This window comes from Peromyscus maniculatus, chromosome 16 (genome assembly GCF_049852395.1).
Source record: "Peromyscus maniculatus bairdii isolate BWxNUB_F1_BW_parent chromosome 16, HU_Pman_BW_mat_3.1, whole genome shotgun sequence".
In the NCBI taxonomy this organism is placed as follows: Eukaryota; Metazoa; Chordata; class Mammalia; order Rodentia; family Cricetidae; genus Peromyscus; species Peromyscus maniculatus.
Genome location: NC_134867.1, coordinates 3,321,774 through 3,340,519, shown reverse-complemented (window position 1 = coordinate 3,340,519; position 18,746 = coordinate 3,321,774). Strand labels below are relative to the sequence as shown.

Here is an 18,746-nt window from a genome sequence, read left to right as displayed (position 1 = left end):
TGGAAGGAAAAATTGGGTGCCAGTTAAATGATCCAGACATAGAAAGACAAGTACCATTGATGTTATTCACATGTGAAAACTAAAAATTTTTTGAACATGGGAATTGAGAATACCATGATGATTACCAGAGGCTGACAAGAGCAGAATGTGGAAAGTTTCGTCAGTGTGTACTGAGTTACAGTTAGTTTAAAGCAGGTAATTCTCACATGCTAGTATACCGTGGGTGGTGACAGATAACAGTATGCAGTGTATTTTACAAAGCTAGAAGAAAGCTTTTGTAATAAAGAAATGATAACTATTTAAAGATATAGATATGTTTAATCGTTGCCAAATGTGTGTATTAATAAAAATGATAACGCTAGACCTTTAACATGTATAGTTTTTATGTGGTTTTAAAAAAAAAATTAACTTAATTGAATTTTATACCCTCAAAAAAAAAATGTTAACTTTCACCTAGGCATATGTGCTGACTTTCTAAATAGTTTGATACTTCTATGTATACTGGTTCTATTTCTTTCCTATAGATTGACCCAACATTAAGAAAACATCGAGAACAGCTGGTCATTGAAGTTGGACAAAAGCTGGATAAGGCTAAGATGATTCGTTTTGAAGAGCGAACTGGTTATTTTTCCTCCACTGATTTGGGTAGAACTGCCAGCCACTACTATATTAAATACAACACCATTGAGGTATTATACTGAATGGAACAAATACAGCAGTATCTTCATTTTATATTCACATAATTTCTAGTCTTTGGTATATACTGATAATTCAAAATAACAAAAGCAGCTAATACAACAAAATATTTTTATCCTAACTCCATAATACCCTTAGTATTGACAAGATACAAATAAGATTTTAAATGTCTCGGCCCTTTGCTAAACCAACCAATGAATTTCTAAATCATGTAGAGCATATTGCTGATTCCTAGAGAATGAATGCCAGAATAAATTAAGTAGGAAATGTTAGTTTAATGATTTTTTTAATAAAAAGTAAAAAATAAAAAAATTATTTGCATCTTATTAAGAGCCAGTGGATAGAGTTAAAGTAATAATTCACCAGGCCAAGCTGACTGTAAACAGCTTGGGGATTTTTGAAGGTTAATATTTTAAATATACAATTGCAAATTCTTAACTTCTCTTACATTTTTTTCTTTTGTTTTTCCATTTGCTTGATTTTTAAGAATGGTTGTGGATGTGGGAGTCTCATTTTGGTGGCCAGTCTGATCTCAGTTTCTAAGATCAAGTCCACCTCCACCTCCCAAGTTGACATTCGTCAACATGGCTGGCTTACTCATTGTCTTTTGAGTTGATGCTGTGTCAGATGAGATGCCACTTTAACAGTCTTGTTTTTTGAGTTTATCTGTATTCTCCTGTGTATGTGTGTGTCAGTGCATGTTAGGAAGTAACAGTGATCACTCATGTGAGAAGACTTAAATTTGTTTTGTTTAATGGTCATGTTTTGAATTTTATATTCATTTTTAGTTTTAACACTTTTATAGTTTTTTTAATGTAAAAATAAATCATCCTAATTAGATTTCTTCAAATGCAGATACATTAATTTATATTAAATTTAGTTTTTATACCTGTTTATTGTTTGCTTATAAATAGAACAAGTCATAGAAAATATTGTTAATGTGCTTACTAGATTGTCCCTATGTTTTCTGAAATAAGCCTTATGTTTGCATAGTAGTCTAATGTCTTGAAAACATTCGACATACATTACCTTACAGCTCTGACCTGGGGATTCTCCACTCCAGTACCCACCTCTACATCCCTTCTATCACCGAATACCCTCTGCTCCTTTTCCCTATTGTACAACTTTGATTGCATGTCCACTCATCAGCATACTGCTACCAAGCCAAGTCTTCATTTATTTTTTTATTACTTAAATTTTTTTTTCATTTATTTTACACCGCAACCACAGCTTCCCCTTCCTCATCCCTCCCATTGCCTTCCCATATCTCCCCTCTGCCATCCCCTAATCCACCCCTCTTCCACCTCTGTTCAGAAAGGGGCAGAACTCCCATGTGTGCTCACAAAGCATGGTCTGTCAAGTTGAGGTAGAACTGAGCTCTCCTCTCTTTGTATTAACGCTGGACAAGGCAACCCAGTATTAGGTACAGGTTCCCAAAAGTGACCCAAAACTGTTAGGGATAGACCACACACCCACTTCCAGGAGTCCCACAAGTAGACAAGTCATACAACCATCACACCTATGCAGAGGTCCTAGGTCTGCCCCATGCAGGCTCCCTAGCTTTCAGTCCATAGTCTTTGAACTCTCATGAGCAAGCCAGTTGCTTTTGTGGGTCCCCTTGTGATAACCCTGACCTTTCTGGCTTCTACAATCCTTCCTCCTACTCCTTAACAGGATTCCCTGGGGTTGGCCCAAGTCTTATACCCCTTTGCAGTTCTTCCAGAATTCTCATCCTCCATCTTCATTGTGCATAAACTTTAACATCTTTTCTTCATCCCAGTTTCATTGATAAAATCAATATTATGAGAGTCACCAGATTACTGTTTTATATTAATTTCTCTGAATTTTACATGATACATGGTTAATTTAATATCAGTGAATGGTCGAGATTGAATTTCTGTATACCTAAGCCAAAATGATGTGATGAACGTTTTTTAGGGATATAGTATAGATTTTGGTTAATAATAGCCTTTCTTTATCATCTTGCTCTTACAGATCTTCCTACTTTGATGATGTCTATAAAATGAGCATTTGGAAGATAACAGATAGCTATATGGGCTCGGGCTCCATTTCTCTTAAATGTGTGAATTTATAGTAAGATGTGTAACTTACAACACTTCATTGGACTTCTAATTTTAATCAAATATATTTATTTTGACAGACATTTAATGAACTCTTTGATGCACATAAAACAGAAGGTGATATCTTTGCTATTGTCTCCAAAGCTGAAGAATTTGATCAAATTAAGGTAAGATTACTTGAGGTATGAATTAAATGTATATGACATAAATATATCGATTTATCAAAACTTATAATTAATTATAATTTCTCATATATAAGTTAAACAGCATGTTACATTTAGAATATCAATACATTAACAATGTCCAATATCCTAAAATTATATTTTATATCATTTTTTGCTTTTGCTACAAATCAGTAATTTTGTAGATATTATAGTATTGAAACTATCAAATAAAGCTGGGGTAGTGGTACACCCTTTAGTCCTAGCATTTGGGAGACAACGGATCTCTATGAGCCTGTTTTACATAGCAAGTTCTAGGCCAACAGAGTTAGTTACACAGTGAGACCCACAGAAAGGTGTAGAGGGAGGTGGGAAAGAGAAATTATTGAATAATATAAGTGGATAGCCTTTGGACTACTAAAAGATAAAGTTTATTGAAGAAAAGAAAATACATGCATGATTTAGATTTAGATTTGACTATTTCTGTACTATCTATATTGTAATTTAATCTCATTAACAGTAAAAACTTCAATACCCTGAAATATGAAATAGTACTTGAGGTATGAATGTTAAGCCTTATAAAAATATGTGACTATAATGAATGCATTTGAAGATAATCAAGTTTGCCCTAATCCAGTTAGACAGAGGTTTAACTCTGATCAAATAAAAAAAAATGAAATCTCATCAATTGAAGGATAGTAAGGTCAGATGATTTAATTTTTAAGGCATAGCAAATTTTTATATGTCAATGGAAACTTTAATATTAGTTATGAATAATAAAATGTAATTGTTTCAGCTTCAAGATAGTTTCATATTGTATTTTACAACTACCTATGGGAAAAGTAATGATTTCAGTACTACGAAGTAAAATGTTGTCATATAAAGTAGAAGCTTGTATAAACATACAGATTAATTTGAACAAGAAAATTTTCCTTAATTCAATCCGAGTATTAATATAAAAAGCTTACCTCTTCCAGGTCAGAGAAGAGGAAGTAGAGGAGCTAGATACCTTGTTAAACAATTTCTGTGAACTCTCAGCTCCTGGAGGTGTGGAAAATAGTTACGGGAAAATAAACATCCTGCTTCAGACCTACATTAGCCGAGGAGAGATGGACAGTTTCTCCCTTATATCAGATTCTGCATACGTTGCCCAGGTAAGACTCTTAGTCTTTTACTGTCTTTGCTGATCTTTGGAGACTACTAGATTAGTCCATGATATACTGAGAATGCTGCCCACTGCCATTTCAATCTTAAACCTGTTTCCAGTCATTTGTACATCTCGTATATAATCTGTTCTCATAGATCAAGACTGGAATTCCATTTGGCTATAACAAATTTACTGTTAAATATAAGTAAATGTATCTCATTCCCTATGTACATTTTTGCAGATATCTCTTTTAAAATACATAATCTTGACTGCTTGGTAGCATACAACTTAGGTGGATCTCTGTGAGTTCAAGGTCAGCGGGGACTATATAGTGAGAAACAAACACACACACACACACACACACACACACACACACACACAAAACTGGTAATCTTCTCTACTAGTGATACTTAAAAGTTGAGAGCTAAAAGACAACTATTCCCTAAACTACAACTCATTTACTTTATAACTGGTAGAAAATGAAGTAAAGCAAAATACCTTCTTTTGTGACACATTTGCTTTTTGCCTTTCAGATAGACATAGGTTATAAAACAAAATATGTTCCTTTCCTTTTAAGTATGCATTTATAATATATTTTAGTAATGTCTCCCTTAACGTGATATAAAATTGAAACTAAATCTGGTGTAGAATGTGTGAGATTTTTATTATCTCTCTCTCTCACATACACATATTGAGACATGATCTCACTCTGCATCTCTAAATGGCCTGAAAATTACTATGTAAACCAGTCTGGACATAAAAATATTCACACAGATCCACTGTCTATGTCTCTGCCATCCCCCTCCTCAGCACTGAGATTAAAGATGAGCACTAGCACTCCTGGCTTTTATGTTCTTAATTTTGTTCACATTAACATAGAAAAAGAACATGTATGTGTTACATGAATATTAATAGTCATGAGTACTCAAGAAGGCTTTCAAATAGCTGAAAATAGAAGATATTTAAAAACATGAACTCAGATATATTGATAAACAGTTTGAATGAATATATTAATTTAATCATTATAACTAAGAAACCAGATGGTAATGTCACAGATTATATAAAAGGGAAGAAAATGCAAAAGTTTTCAAATTCTCTGACCCCCCATGATTTTTATAAGAGTCAAGTTTCTGTGGCTGTAAAGAGATGTCAGGCACCAAGGCTGAGCACCTGTGTTCAATCCCTGGAACCCACATGTTGTCAGCTCTCCTGTGACCTACAGACACACACTGTGAAGCACGTGTCCAGGTGTGCCCACAAATAAACGTAAAGTTTGTATAAAAAATATTGAGCCTGTGTTTATTCATTTAAAATATTCAGATCACGGGCTGGAGAGATGGCTCAGAGGTTAACAGCACTGGTTGTTCTTCCAGAGGTCATGAGTTCAATTCCCAGCAACCACATGGTGGCTCACAACCATCCATAATGAGATCTGGTGCCCTCTTCTGACATCCAGGTGTATATGCAGACAGAACACTGTATACACAATAAATAAATAAATCTTAAAAAAAAAATATTCAGATCACTCATTTTGCATCATTATCATCACTTACTTTTTTTTTTAAAGATTTATTTATTTATTTTATTATGTACACAGAAGAGGGTGCCAGATCTCATTACAGATGGTTGTGAACCCCATGTGGGTGCTGGGAATTGAACTCAGGACCTCTGGAAGAGCAGTCGGTGCTCTTAACCGCTGAGCCATCTCTCCAGCCCCATCACTTTTTTATATCACTTGAGATTAAAATATTTTGAGCCAGGTTTACTTTTGCCTTTTTTTTTTTTTTTTTTGGTTTTTTTGAGACAGGGTTTCTCTGTGTAGCTTTGCGCCTTTCCTGGAACTCATTCTGTAGCCCTGGCTGGCCTTGAACTCATAGAGATCTGTCTGCCTCTGCCTCCCGAATGCTGGCATTAAAGGCATGCGCCACCACCGCCTGGCACCTTTTGCTTTTTACAAGAACAAACGGGAGTGATGTAGGAAAATATGTTTTGGTAATTTTAATAATCAAAATATCATTTTCTTGTTCTCTGCAGCTTAATAAGATACATTTCTGTCATTTCTAATGAGGATCAACACAGTCCTCAACTATGTAAACATTATTCAAGAATTTAATACTGAAAAAACAGAGTTTCTTAGAAGACATGCACATTTTCTCTAAAATTCGAGACCCCTTAACTCTTTGGGTCATTTTTCACCTCATACATTTGCACTGAGTCATTGGTTTGCCATTTGGAATATTCAGTTTCAGTTCTTACTATGATTTTGTCTAGATTTGTCAGTCTTCATTTGCAAACATAGAAGTCTGTAGGTGATACAAAATATCTCTCAAGTTCAGGACTGTAAAAACTAGTCATCTAGTCCCATCTATTTACTTACAGATTTATAATATCATTTTTCTTTGCAGCTAAATAAAATTTCCTTGTGCTTATATCGTTTTCATTATCCAATTACCAGTTGATTGATATGGAAACTAATTCCATGTCTAGCATTGGTGAATAGAGGAATAGTGAACATGGATGAGCAAGGATCTCTGTAGTAGGATGTAGATTTCTTTGGCCATATGCCAAGTAGTGATGTAGCTGGTTCGGTTTCTAGCTTTGTGAGGAAACTCATGCTGATTTCTTTAGAGGTTTTACCAGTTAGCACTCTATCCAATAGTGAATAAAGTTCTCTTTTCTCCACATCCTCACTACTATTTGTTGCCATTTTATTTCTTTTCTTTCTTTCTTTTTTTTTTCTTTTCTTTGTTCTTGGTTTTTCAAGACAGGATTTTTCTCTGTATCCCTGGCTGTCCTGGAACTCTCTCTGTAGACTAGGCTGCCTTCAAACTCCTCTGCCTCCCAAGTAAAGGTATGTGCCACAGCCCAGCATCATTTCATTTCTTGATGGCAGCCATTATGACTAGGATTCTACTGTTAGTCTTCATCAGAGAATTTCCTCTTTGCAAAGAGCAATGGGAAATGCAGAGAGTTGGCATTTCAAGGTGCTAAGAATGAGTGTTAATTGATTACTCAGCCCTAAACAAGTCATTTATACTGTTCCATCTTAGTCTCAGAGAACTTTGTGGAAGAGGGGTCAGAAAGACTGTAAGATCCTGAAGATAGAGAGAAGTCCATGAAACACTTGTCTTCTGGCATGACAAAGCCATTGTAATCTGATCTCATAGTAACTGCAGTTGTTTTCATTGGGTTGTATAAGCCCTGGGCCTACCATCTGTCAATTATAAATTACGAAAATTCTTATCCAACCCTGCACCTACCTCATGAGCTATTGGCTACCAGTGGAATCTGGGAAAGGGACAGTCATTGTCTTAAATGTACCCACATTGGAGTGCACCAGCCTCCAGTGGACATTTCCAAGGCCATGTGCATAGTCATGTTACCACTTAAACATAGTGGATCACAAAACAAAACAAAATGACCTGAATGTGTGAAAGGGTCTTGTAGAGAAGAGAGTACTGACAGGGTAAGTGGAGCATAGAAGGGAGGGAAAGGTGAGGATATATAGTATACATTTCTGGATTTGTCAAAGAACAAATTTAATAAAAATTACCATTTTAAAAACTAAATGAACTTTAATAAGGCAGTTTCTAAAGTTAATGATAAAGGAAGGTGGAAAAGCAAGTGGAATCAAGGTGTTGTGATAGTTTTAAAAGGTTCTATATGTCTATAAATTAAGTTACCAGAGAGCACTGAGCTTGCAATCTTAGTGTTAGATTAGAGTTCTTTATCCCTGGTACTAAGTAGATGCTGACACCAAATAGCTTTTTGATATTAGTCAGTTGTTCATTTTTTTTTAAGGGTTAGTTTGTCTAACAGTAAAATCAAAATATTGGTATCAATAACATGGAGTTGCTGTGAAATTAAATGAGTGCTCTATGTGTAAAGCTAGTTACATTGTTTGCTTTATAGGAGACTATTGGAATGACCATTTAGTATGGGTCACTGCACTCACCAGTATTTCCTTTGTCACCCTTCTCTTATTAATTTCTGTCCTGGCTGAAATGAAAATCTTCCTGAATTCTTATTTAAATTGCTTAAAAATTTAATCATTGCATAATATATTTAGGGATATCTCAATCTGTTTCTTATATTGTAGGTACTTGAGCAGCCTGTCAGCTGCCTTGTTCGCCTTTTTTCTACCTATTTCATTCCTGCTTAGAAGATATAAGAAAAGAGCTTCCTAGGAGTGTAGAAATATAGTGCCCTTTGAGAGTTTAATAAATAACATGGACACAGTAGTAATGTGACTACTCTTATTCTAGTTGAAGATAATTAAGATTATGTAAGGAAAGTTGTTGCTCATAATTCAAGTATGTAGCTTGATTTGCCCTTCTTATGAGTCTAGTTGGAATAATAAATTTACTGACATTTAAAAGCACATTGTTATCTAACTACCAATCTTCCCCTTTTGTTCTTAGAATGCAGCTAGAATTGTCCGTGCTCTCTTTGAAATTGCACTGAGGAAACGTTGGCCTACCATGACCTACAGGCTTCTGAATCTTAGTAAAGTCATCGACAAGAGACTATGGGGTTGGGCTAGCCCTTTGAGACAATTTTCTGTGTTACCACCACACATTCTAACAAGATTAGAAGAAAAAAACCTCACTGTGGATAAACTCAAAGACATGAGAAAGGATGAAATAGGTAAGAAAGAAGCAAAAATCTTTACATGTGTTTACCTATGTACATAAAATACCTTGATTGGTATATAAATTTGCTGTATTTCCAAATTAAGATAATTTTTACAGTATTTATGACTATTATCTGACTATTTTTGCTCATCTAAGCTAAATAAAAAGAATCTTCAAATTTTATCAAATTATTTGACTGAATTAGCAATTAAAATATTATCAAACTTTTATGCATAGAATCTTATCCATAAATGATGAGAATCATTAGATGTTCATTAACAGTTAAATTCAAAATTTAATTAATTTGAGTAACTTTTGTCATGTATATCAGCAATTTTACATTTTAAAATTGAGTGGTAGCTGGGGATATAGCTGAATAGTGAAGCACTAACCTAGCAGGAATCCCCCTGCACTACCAAGGTAAAATAAGAATTTTGTGGACATTAAGCTTTGCAGTTCACCTCAGTTTGTTAGCCTTCTTAATTACACATATCTGTGTATTTAAACCCAGTTGATATCAGTCTGTACATAGAATTTGTGTTCTTTTATCCACATAATATTGAGAAGTCCTGCCACATATATTTCTGTGAAATTTAACACCGTATTGTAAAACTTCTATTATAACTAGGAAATACTTTGCTTCTGAATAGGATGGATACTGCTCCTGCAGGGAGGCATGCTGCAGATCACAAGGGGTGCTACTGTTGGGCTCCCAGAATTATTGAGAGACTAAGAATATTAATAATTATACTTACAGGTGAAGGATATTTTTTAAAGCATGATAAAAGGAGAACATCAATAGAAAGAAATTGTGATTATTAATAGGGGAATTGAGAATATATAGTAAATGTATTTTTTTTAATAAAAACTGTCAACTTTAATTTCAAATTTGTCAAGGTTGAAGTATATTAAATTATTAATGTGTGCCCTTCAAAAATTCTAAAAATAAAAATTCTAAGATAAAGGAAATCTTGAAGATAGAAAATATAATGTAGTTCTGCTTACTTAAACTAGTTAGTCACATGTGTAGTTAGTTGTATCTATTTTGTAACAACATCTGACTTGTATAGTGCCTGTATTGTAGAATCTGATTATTTATGAAAGTAGGTGTAAGTAATTAATGTATTCTGATAGATTATAACTTATATTTTATCTTTATATTTTCTAGAATGTCATATGGATGAATGGTGTCTCATTTTAATGAAATATTTCTATAAGTATATAAGGTTCTAACATAGGCCATGAAGAAATTAATGACTTTTCACAGAATGCTTCATAACTTCAGTACTATATCATAACTAAGTTAGAAAGAAGTGGGTCTTTTTCCTTGTTTAAATGGTACCAAGGCTCAGCAATTTTCAGAACCCAATTAATGCCTAAATAAACCCTGATACTGGGTTTCTAAGCTATGAATTGCTAATTCAAGTTAACTATTAAAAAATATTCAAACATGCCAGGTCAAGAATGTCAGCTATTTTACATAGCAAATCATAAAACAAGCAATAAAATCACCATCTCTGAAATCTCATTTACAAGTCAGATTATATGGGGCACATTTTTTTTCTATGTGATACTTTCAGGTCACATTTTGCATCATGTGAATATTGGACTGAAGGTTAAACAATGTGTTCATCAGATCCCTTCTGTTACAATGGAAGCTTCCATTCAGCCCATCACACGGACTGTCCTCCGAGTGTCACTGAGTATCCACCCGGATTTCTCTTGGAATGATCAGGTAGAACTAGAAACACCTAAATCCGTGTTATGCTACAGTGTCTGTACTAAGATTCCACAGAACCTCCTTATATCTATACTATATATACATATATACATATATACATATATATATATATATATATATATATATACATATATGCGTATATATATGGAGAGGGGGTAGGGAGGGACAGAGAGTCTTTCCTCATTGACAGCATTATAGTAGTAGTTATTCTCATTTGTAAGAAAATATAATATATTGATCTGTCATCAACAAATGCATCTTACAGCATCTAATAAATTTACAGCATCTAATGAATTCAACATTAAACTATATGTCAGTAGATTGAGCTCCCTAAGCTGAGCCACACTGGCTGTGTTCTTCCATGTTATTCATGTTATCATTTTTACCATTTCTACTTTGTCACTTTAGCTAGCCACTAATTTGATATTCTGTTTGCTAACAGACACATTTTTAAGTCTTAGGGTCTGTAAAGTTACCATTTCCTTGTTTTCTTAAAAATTAGGCTACTAGGAAAAATACATTTTCTACCTTGTTACCACTTTCTTTGATAGATTTCTTCCTCAGTGCAGTGACATTCAAAGTCTAGCATTAGCCATAATAGGTTTTTCTTCTTTATGTCTCTGATTATGTGGTATTTTTACACACAACTCTTGTTCAAAATGTCTTTCATTGGTTCCTGTCATGCTTACTTTGGTTTTTATTTTCATTTGTTACTTCCTGCTTTAAAACCCTATATTTTAAATCCTAACAGTAGGGTTGGGGCCGCAGCACTGTTGGTGGTATTTGTGGTCCTGAACAGCATCCCTACCACCACATGAAACAGGTGTGCTGGCACATCCTGCAGTACAGCACCTGGAGGAAGCTCAGCATAGTGAGGTTCAGACCAGCCTGGGCTGCTAAAGATTCTTTCAAGGCAAAAATAGGAATGAACTAATATTAAAGATCTACTCTGAATCATCTTAATATTCAGTTAGCATTCCTTGAACTAATTAATGTGTTAGAAATTATAACTATAAAAGCAAGTCAGAATCTCTCTGCTGGGAAGAAGCCCCTGGGGGAAGATAAGTCACTCAGTAATTAGTATACCTGTATACTTGTGCTTACCCCACATAGTTCCTGTAAGAACCGAGTTAAATATGAGTGAATGACTTTTATTCAGCCATGTGTTGTAGAATCACTTAGCCATGCTACTAATCCCATGTGCAATTGCTCTAAGGTGCTCAGACTTCTGAGTCCTCAAGTTTCCAATCTCTAAATATGCATTAATAATAATTATATTATTATATTATAATAATATCCTCAATTTATCTGAGGAACGAGTGATGGTAATATAAATTTATTTTAATATTCCTCTAAAGATAGAATTTTATACAAAATATCAAGGTATAGTTATCCAGTAAAAATCATGTTTGAAATTTTATGCCTGTGTGGAATGGATAAAACTTTTACTGGTACAGTTATTTTCTCTAACATCCATAGTAATCCTCTAGAGTTAACACTCTCAGGTAGAATGTTAGGGTCTTTAAAAATTGGAAAACTAAACTTGCTTCCACTTGAAGGAAGGAAGATAGTGTGATTTCCTGTGCAACAAAAGGTCCACAGAATGTTTAAGGCTGCTAGTTAATCATACCAACTGTGTCCAGGAATTTTTCACCTATGCTTTGCTGACATTGTTGAGTACTTACCAAATGTTTTGAACTTCCCTTTTCCAATTGAACTGTTAAACTGAGCAAGGAAACACATCCCTTCACCCTCAGCCTACAACACAGATTTACCCCAAATTTGTTGTGGACTTCTCCTTTACCTCCTGTCAGGAAATTCCATGAACTGCTTATTTTTTGAAAAGCAGAATTGCCCCCAAGGGGATGTGGCCACTTAGGTAAGAAATGAACATGGAGCAAGATTGGGCCTTGTAAGGGAAGAGCGAGCCTGAAATGGATAAACAAAATATGGTTTATTAATCTAGTGAAACATTAACTGATAATAATGAGTGAAGTATCGATACATACTGAGTCAGATTAAAAAGCCAGTCATAAAAGTCCACAGAGTACAATTCTATTTATATTAAATATGCAGAATAGGCAATCTATAGTGAATAATTATAGCTAGTTACACCTTTTTTTTCTGGAGGTGATGAAATGTTCTAAAATTAGATTGTGTCTGTCGTTGTGCAGCTTTGTAAATATGTTAAGTTGCCTTTCATAGTTTAAGTAAGTAAACTAATAGACACTATAATAGTGAAGTTGCTGGACACAGCAATAGATGCAGAGTATATAAACAGCTTGTCTTGATTGTGATACTTAGAAGAACTGTAATACTACTTTTCTAGGTCCATGGAACAGTAGGGGAACCATGGTGGATTTGGGTAGAAGATCCTACAAATGACCATATTTATCACTCAGAGTACTTCTTAGCTCTTAAAAAACAGGTAAATACATATTTATATGGCTCTTCCCTTAGTTTGCTGCCATGAAGAGAAAATATAATCTAATAATTTCTGCTGTTTATTTTCTTTCTAAGTGATATTCCATTATTTATTTTTTATTTATTATTATTTCTACCTCTTTTAAAGGAAGACAGTGATTAAATGTATGGTATTGATAAATCATTATGATGAATGTTTGAGAATTTTAATTACAATTTTGTTCATATGTTAAGTCAGGGCTCTTAGGGTTGAGGAATATGTAATGTAGATGAAATAAGTAATCATTAGGTATTATATGCCTATTATATAGTGAGAACATTGAATCACCTAGTGAAAATTCTTTATAAGTTGCCAATAAAAAACTTAGTTCAGCCCTGAAAAATACCTACAATTAGCATTATACAGATTGAGCAGGTTGTAAATTGTGTATTTAGGAATATTTACACATACATGTAACAGCAACTGATGGAAAAAGAGCCCATGAATTTGAAAGAATGCAAGGAGTATATGGGAAGGTTTGAAGGGAGAAAGGAGGGGTTAATCATATTATAATTATAATTATTATATATTATCATTGTAATCCCACAAAGTAAATGAAATAATTTTTAAAACCTTAGATTCTTGCCATGTCTTTATTGCCTTGCTTGTAGTTTCACTTTTTATCAAAGAGAAAAGAAAAGCTTCAAGCTGAAAAAAAATCTTATGAGGGCATCAAATTTGTTTTGTTGAATTTGTCTTTATATCAGATGTTTATTATAGGTAATTGTGGTATTTCTCTTATGGTATTTATAGGAATAATATAAATATTAGTATAGCAATTAGAATTTTTAAAATGGAGTTAAGTAAACAAATCAAAGTGATACTTGTAAATGCATGCTAAATAGCACAAAATGAGTATAAACCTTACCTAAAAGTACATTGGGTTCTTAAAGGGAATCACACAAGCGTTGCTGAAATGCTCAAGCATCTCACTTTCTTATAACCCAGTGTGCTTTATTATCAGTGTATCTTGTGTAGGTACTGCTTTCTTAACAGTAGAATACTGTGACCTTTACAGCAGTAGAAGACTCATATTTACTTGAGATTTTATTTCACACTAGGTTATTAATAAAGAACCTCAACTGCTGGTATTCACAATCCCTATTTTTGAGCCTTTGCCCTCTCAGTACTACATTCGAGCAGTGTCTGATAGATGGCTAGGAGCTGAGGCTGTTTGCATTATCAATTTTCAACATCTGATTCTACCAGAGAGACATCCTCCCCATACAGGTAAAGTGACTTACTAATTTGAATCATTACTTTCCACCAAATTACTGTTATGTACGCTGAATAAAGTTTAATATATTGCCATGATTTTTTAGTTTAAATAGCATTAAAGTAGCCAGTTCTGATGGACTTTGAAAGGATGGCACTTTCTCTGTTGCTTCATCTCCATTTATATAGTTATTATAATTTCTTCATGTGTGCTTGCTTTCTCATTCAATTGTGTTTATTATGTGTTCTTTGAAATATCTGAGATATGACTTGAAAGGTTTTAGATTTTGGATTCTCAGATCAGGCAAGGCAATAGGTATGCTAAATTATTATTATTCAGTTCTGAACTTTTCTTTCTCCCATTGATGTTCTTCAATATCTAAAATGTTTTGATACTAAGGCTTCATGGTTTATTATTATTATTTTTATTCAGAAGGGGATTTACAAATACCCATAGTGACTGTGTACTGCAAATAGCATAAAACCTTTATATCAACTCCCTCCCATATTTTAGCTTGATGGCAACTAGTGGTAACACATACTGAATGGTTTCTCATTGTTGCATTTGTAAAATTCCATTTTAGATTTTCATAAGGTGAAATTAAATAATTCATTGATTAATTTAAAAGCCTCAGGAAATTTTTGAAATATATTTCATAGGGTACTTGAAATTATCATCATAAATAGTCAGCCATACACATTTCCAGTTTTTGTGGGTTTTTTTTTTTTTTTTTTTTTTTTTTTCCGAGACAGGGTTTCCCTGTGTAGCTTTTGTGCCTTTCCTGGAACTCACTTTGTTGACCAGGCTGGCCTCGAACTCACAGAGATCCGCCTGCCTCTGCCTCCCGAGTGCTGGGATTAAAGGCGTGCGCCAACACCGCCCAGCACATTTCCAGTTTTTATCAACCAACATAAGGTATTATTCAAGAGGAAAACTTTCACAATTAAATGCTACTTACGACTTTTTAATTAACTCACTACACAATCTTGTAGAAAGTGAAAAAAAGCTTTAGTATGACTAATCTTTACCATTTTGGTCACATTTATACCTTATATTTGTTTGCCTCAGGAGAGTCTCTTAATGCCGCTCAGTTCCTCTTTGATTTTTTGACAAAAGAGATATGATAGTATCAGTATCATAATCTGTTCATAGGTGAACTTTCTGACATTTCTGTTTGTTTCACTTTCATTGTATATACGATCCAGAATTTTATAATAAGATATATAAAATGTTTGGTGTTTTATTTAAAATACATATTTTGATATCAAGATTTCTCTAACTAATTAGAGTTAATTTTATAGTATCATTATATTCTAGTGCTCAATTATTTCACAGTTAAGCAACCAAGCAGATATCAGCGTAATACCTTATTCTGACTACATTTTCTTTTTTTTTTTTTTACCCCACCCTTGACTACATTTTCAAAACCAAAAATTTGCCATCATGATTATTTCAGTTGATATTCAAAGTTACAGGATAAATCAGTGATCCCAGGGTATATTTGGCTCAATGTCCATGTAAGCACATCGTTGAATTTAAGTCACTCAAGCAAAGTCACTGAAGTATTTGCATTGAACATTGATAATAATTGCCCACTTATCATGCACAATGATTGATTTTCTACTCTTCCTAAAAACCTATCTGTACCCTATTTGACATTGCAAACTTTGAGTTCCTTCCACTCTCCCTTCTTGATTTAGAATTCTACAGAAAATTGAATGACAGAAAACTCATGGCTAACCATGCAGTAGAACCAAACAGTAGGAAAGGATTAGCCTTTACTTTTATGTAGACCTTTTATAAGAAAGTCAACCATATGCTGCATTTTGAAACCATACGGTGAAGATCTAATTCAGAGTATTGTCTTCTTGCTGAACTTTTAAAGTGAACCTAATTTAAACTTCATCTTTATAAAAATCTTGGCAGTAATACCACAGTGTTTTAACTGGTAGATTTCTGGAAATGGGAAAATATGAAGTCTTGATACATTGGGGTATGTATTAATAGGTGAAACTTTCTCTCTAAATTGATTTAATTTCCAGTTCCTTATGTCTCTAGTCCACATGATGAAAAAGACTAGTCTACTTTCTTGGAATGTTTCTTGGGATGGGTTTTGCTCTTTCCAGTAATTCTCTGTAGTACAATTTTCTTAAGTTCCCATTAGCTGTGGCTGTCCTTTACTTGGCTGCTCTGCCTGGCCAGTGTGTAACAAATCAAAATTCATTTGTTGGTGAACATTACAGTACTGAAGTTTGTAGGTGGTATTTTGCTTTGTTTATGAATTAAGGTAGATCTAGTTTTGTTCTCATGAACTTGGATATCTGTTTTTATGCCACTATGATAAAGACCAAGTTGCTTTATCATAGGAACCTTCCAGAATAGCATTCAGCATGTTACTATGATGTGGTGAGTGGGTAAAAAGATGTTACTGGTGTGTAAGATTTAAGGATTATTTTAATTATTTGAAATACAGTGTCCAATGCTGTGCATAGTTTTTTTTAATTGTTTTTATTTATTTATTTATTTATTTGGTGATTTTATAGCAGTAACTATCATGTTTTTCAGAATTGTTGGACCTTCAGCCTTTACCAGTCACAGCTTTGGGGTGCAAAGCATATGAAGCTCTATATAACTTCAGCCACTTCAACCCAGTACAGACACAAATATTCCACACACTATATCACACAGACTGTAATGTCCTGCTTGGAGCCCCCACTGGTTCAGGAAAGACGGTTGCAGCTGAATTAGCCATTTTCAGAGTCTTCAACAAGTATCCCACTTCAAAGGTCAGTTTAAAGATTCGTGTGTTTACAGTCAATCCTAAAGACAGTTCTTAGTCTCTGCTATAGAAAGTTCTAAATATACTGTCAGGACCCAGAGAGATTGTTTACTGGCAGAAATTTTCCAAAGGAAACACATCAGTATTAGAATAATTTCCTTGACAAAAAAAAAAAAATTACCTCAAATTTAGAGCCCTCTAGTTGAATCTTTCCCTTGTTATATCTACAACTTATTGGTGGGCCTGTAATAAGATACCTGGTATACAGCCATGTTCATAAGATACACAGCAACCTACAATCAAATCCTCTGGCTATGAAGGAAGTACTAATAATTTAATAATTTGACTATATAAAGGGAATAAGAACAGTTATTCTACATTGTTCTAGTCTTAGGAAATTTTGAATATTTAGCCAAGCAATTTTAACTCTACTTCCCAGGCTATCATAGGTCTTCAGAATTTATTTATTCTACATAAGTGAAACATATAACCTTTGAACAGTATCTCCCCATTCCCTTAATCCTGTCCCTTATAACCTCCATTCTTCTCTGCTTCCATGAAGGCAGCTATGTGAAACTAGAAAAAAGGAAACAGAAGAAAAAAAGGGGAGGGGGCAATTCCTTGACACTGAACTTGTCAGTAAATTCTGTTCTTTTGGAGGTGTGTGTGTGTGTGTGTGTGTGTGTGTGTGTGTGTGTGTGTGTGTGTTATGTGTATGTCTTTAGGGTTTTCTTGTTTTGTTTTGTTTTTCGAGACAGGGTTTCTCTGTGTAGCTTTGGAGTCTGTCCTGGAACTCACTCTGTAGACCAGAATGGCCTCGAACTCTCAGAGATCTGCCTGTCTCTGCCTCCCAAGTGCTGGGATTAAAGACGTGTGCCACCACCACCCAGTTTTCTTTAAATCATGTGAGTACCTCATATTGAAAGTAAAGATACTTTTAGATTGTGATTCAGAAATAGTGAACTTCCTTTTTGGAGGGTTTTCCAATTAAGTGCCTTTTCTTTATTGCTTATCTTTACTCTCCTGCTTTTCAATCTGTTAGATGGTTATTCACCCATAAAGAACACATTGCACACTAGAACAGCTCAACTAAATTGCAAGATGTTGAAAACGACGATTTGGGACATAACCATACTTCATTTTTTGTTTAGATTATCAGGGACAAGTTTGTGGTATTTTTTAAAAAGTAAAATAGCTAAAATATATAACTAGCATCAATTTGTACTAAACTTAAACAGCCAGTTTCTGTTTTAAACTTCAAAATTAATGACTGTCCTCAAGTATTCTATGAGCTCATGTAAATTCTATACAAAATACAAACTTTTTTGTCATTAGATCTTTATTCTTTTTTGGGGTTTGTTTTTTTTTTTTTTTTTTTTGGTTTTTTGAGACAGGGTTTCTCTGTAGCTTTGCGCCTTTCCTGGATCTCACTTGGTAGCCCAGGCTGGCCTCGAACTCACAGAGATCCGCCTGCCTCTGCCTCCCAAGTGCTGGGATTAAAGGCGTGCGCCACCGCCGCCAGGCTATAGATCTTTATTCTTAAATAATGTATTATTTCATAATTGTTGGCTTGCATTATGTTAAACTATAGTGTCATCATAAAATATCTGATTTTTTAATTACTCTAAAAAATGTGTCCTTTTGGTTTTTGATAGGATGTTTATGATACCTAGTTGTCTTATTTTGTATAAATATAAAGTTAATTGTGTTCCCTTCATTGATTTTAACAGTGTAATATTCATTGTTAAAGGGTTCTTTAAATCCACATTGTTCTATTTTGACAAGTTTTGTATTTCTTATTTATAGATGCTATTATTATTCATGAAT

The 18,746-nt window shown here is 34.0% G+C and overlaps 1 protein-coding gene across 1 annotated transcript in view; it reads left to right on the top strand.

Moving 5' to 3' along the window:
* Ascc3 (activating signal cointegrator 1 complex subunit 3) overlaps nucleotides 1–18,746 on the top strand; it is a 323,710-nt gene that overhangs the window by 166,701 nt on the left and 138,263 nt on the right. Inside the window, exons 18-25 of the mRNA XM_006983742.4 lie at nucleotides 525–689; nucleotides 2,858–2,944; nucleotides 3,916–4,092; nucleotides 8,507–8,732; nucleotides 10,300–10,454; nucleotides 12,790–12,888; nucleotides 13,986–14,154; nucleotides 16,706–16,926. Coding sequence (XP_006983804.1) covers nucleotides 525–689; nucleotides 2,858–2,944; nucleotides 3,916–4,092; nucleotides 8,507–8,732; nucleotides 10,300–10,454; nucleotides 12,790–12,888; nucleotides 13,986–14,154; nucleotides 16,706–16,926 — 1,299 coding nt within the window. The remainder of the gene's footprint in view (nucleotides 1–524; nucleotides 690–2,857; nucleotides 2,945–3,915; nucleotides 4,093–8,506; nucleotides 8,733–10,299; nucleotides 10,455–12,789; nucleotides 12,889–13,985; nucleotides 14,155–16,705; nucleotides 16,927–18,746) is intronic.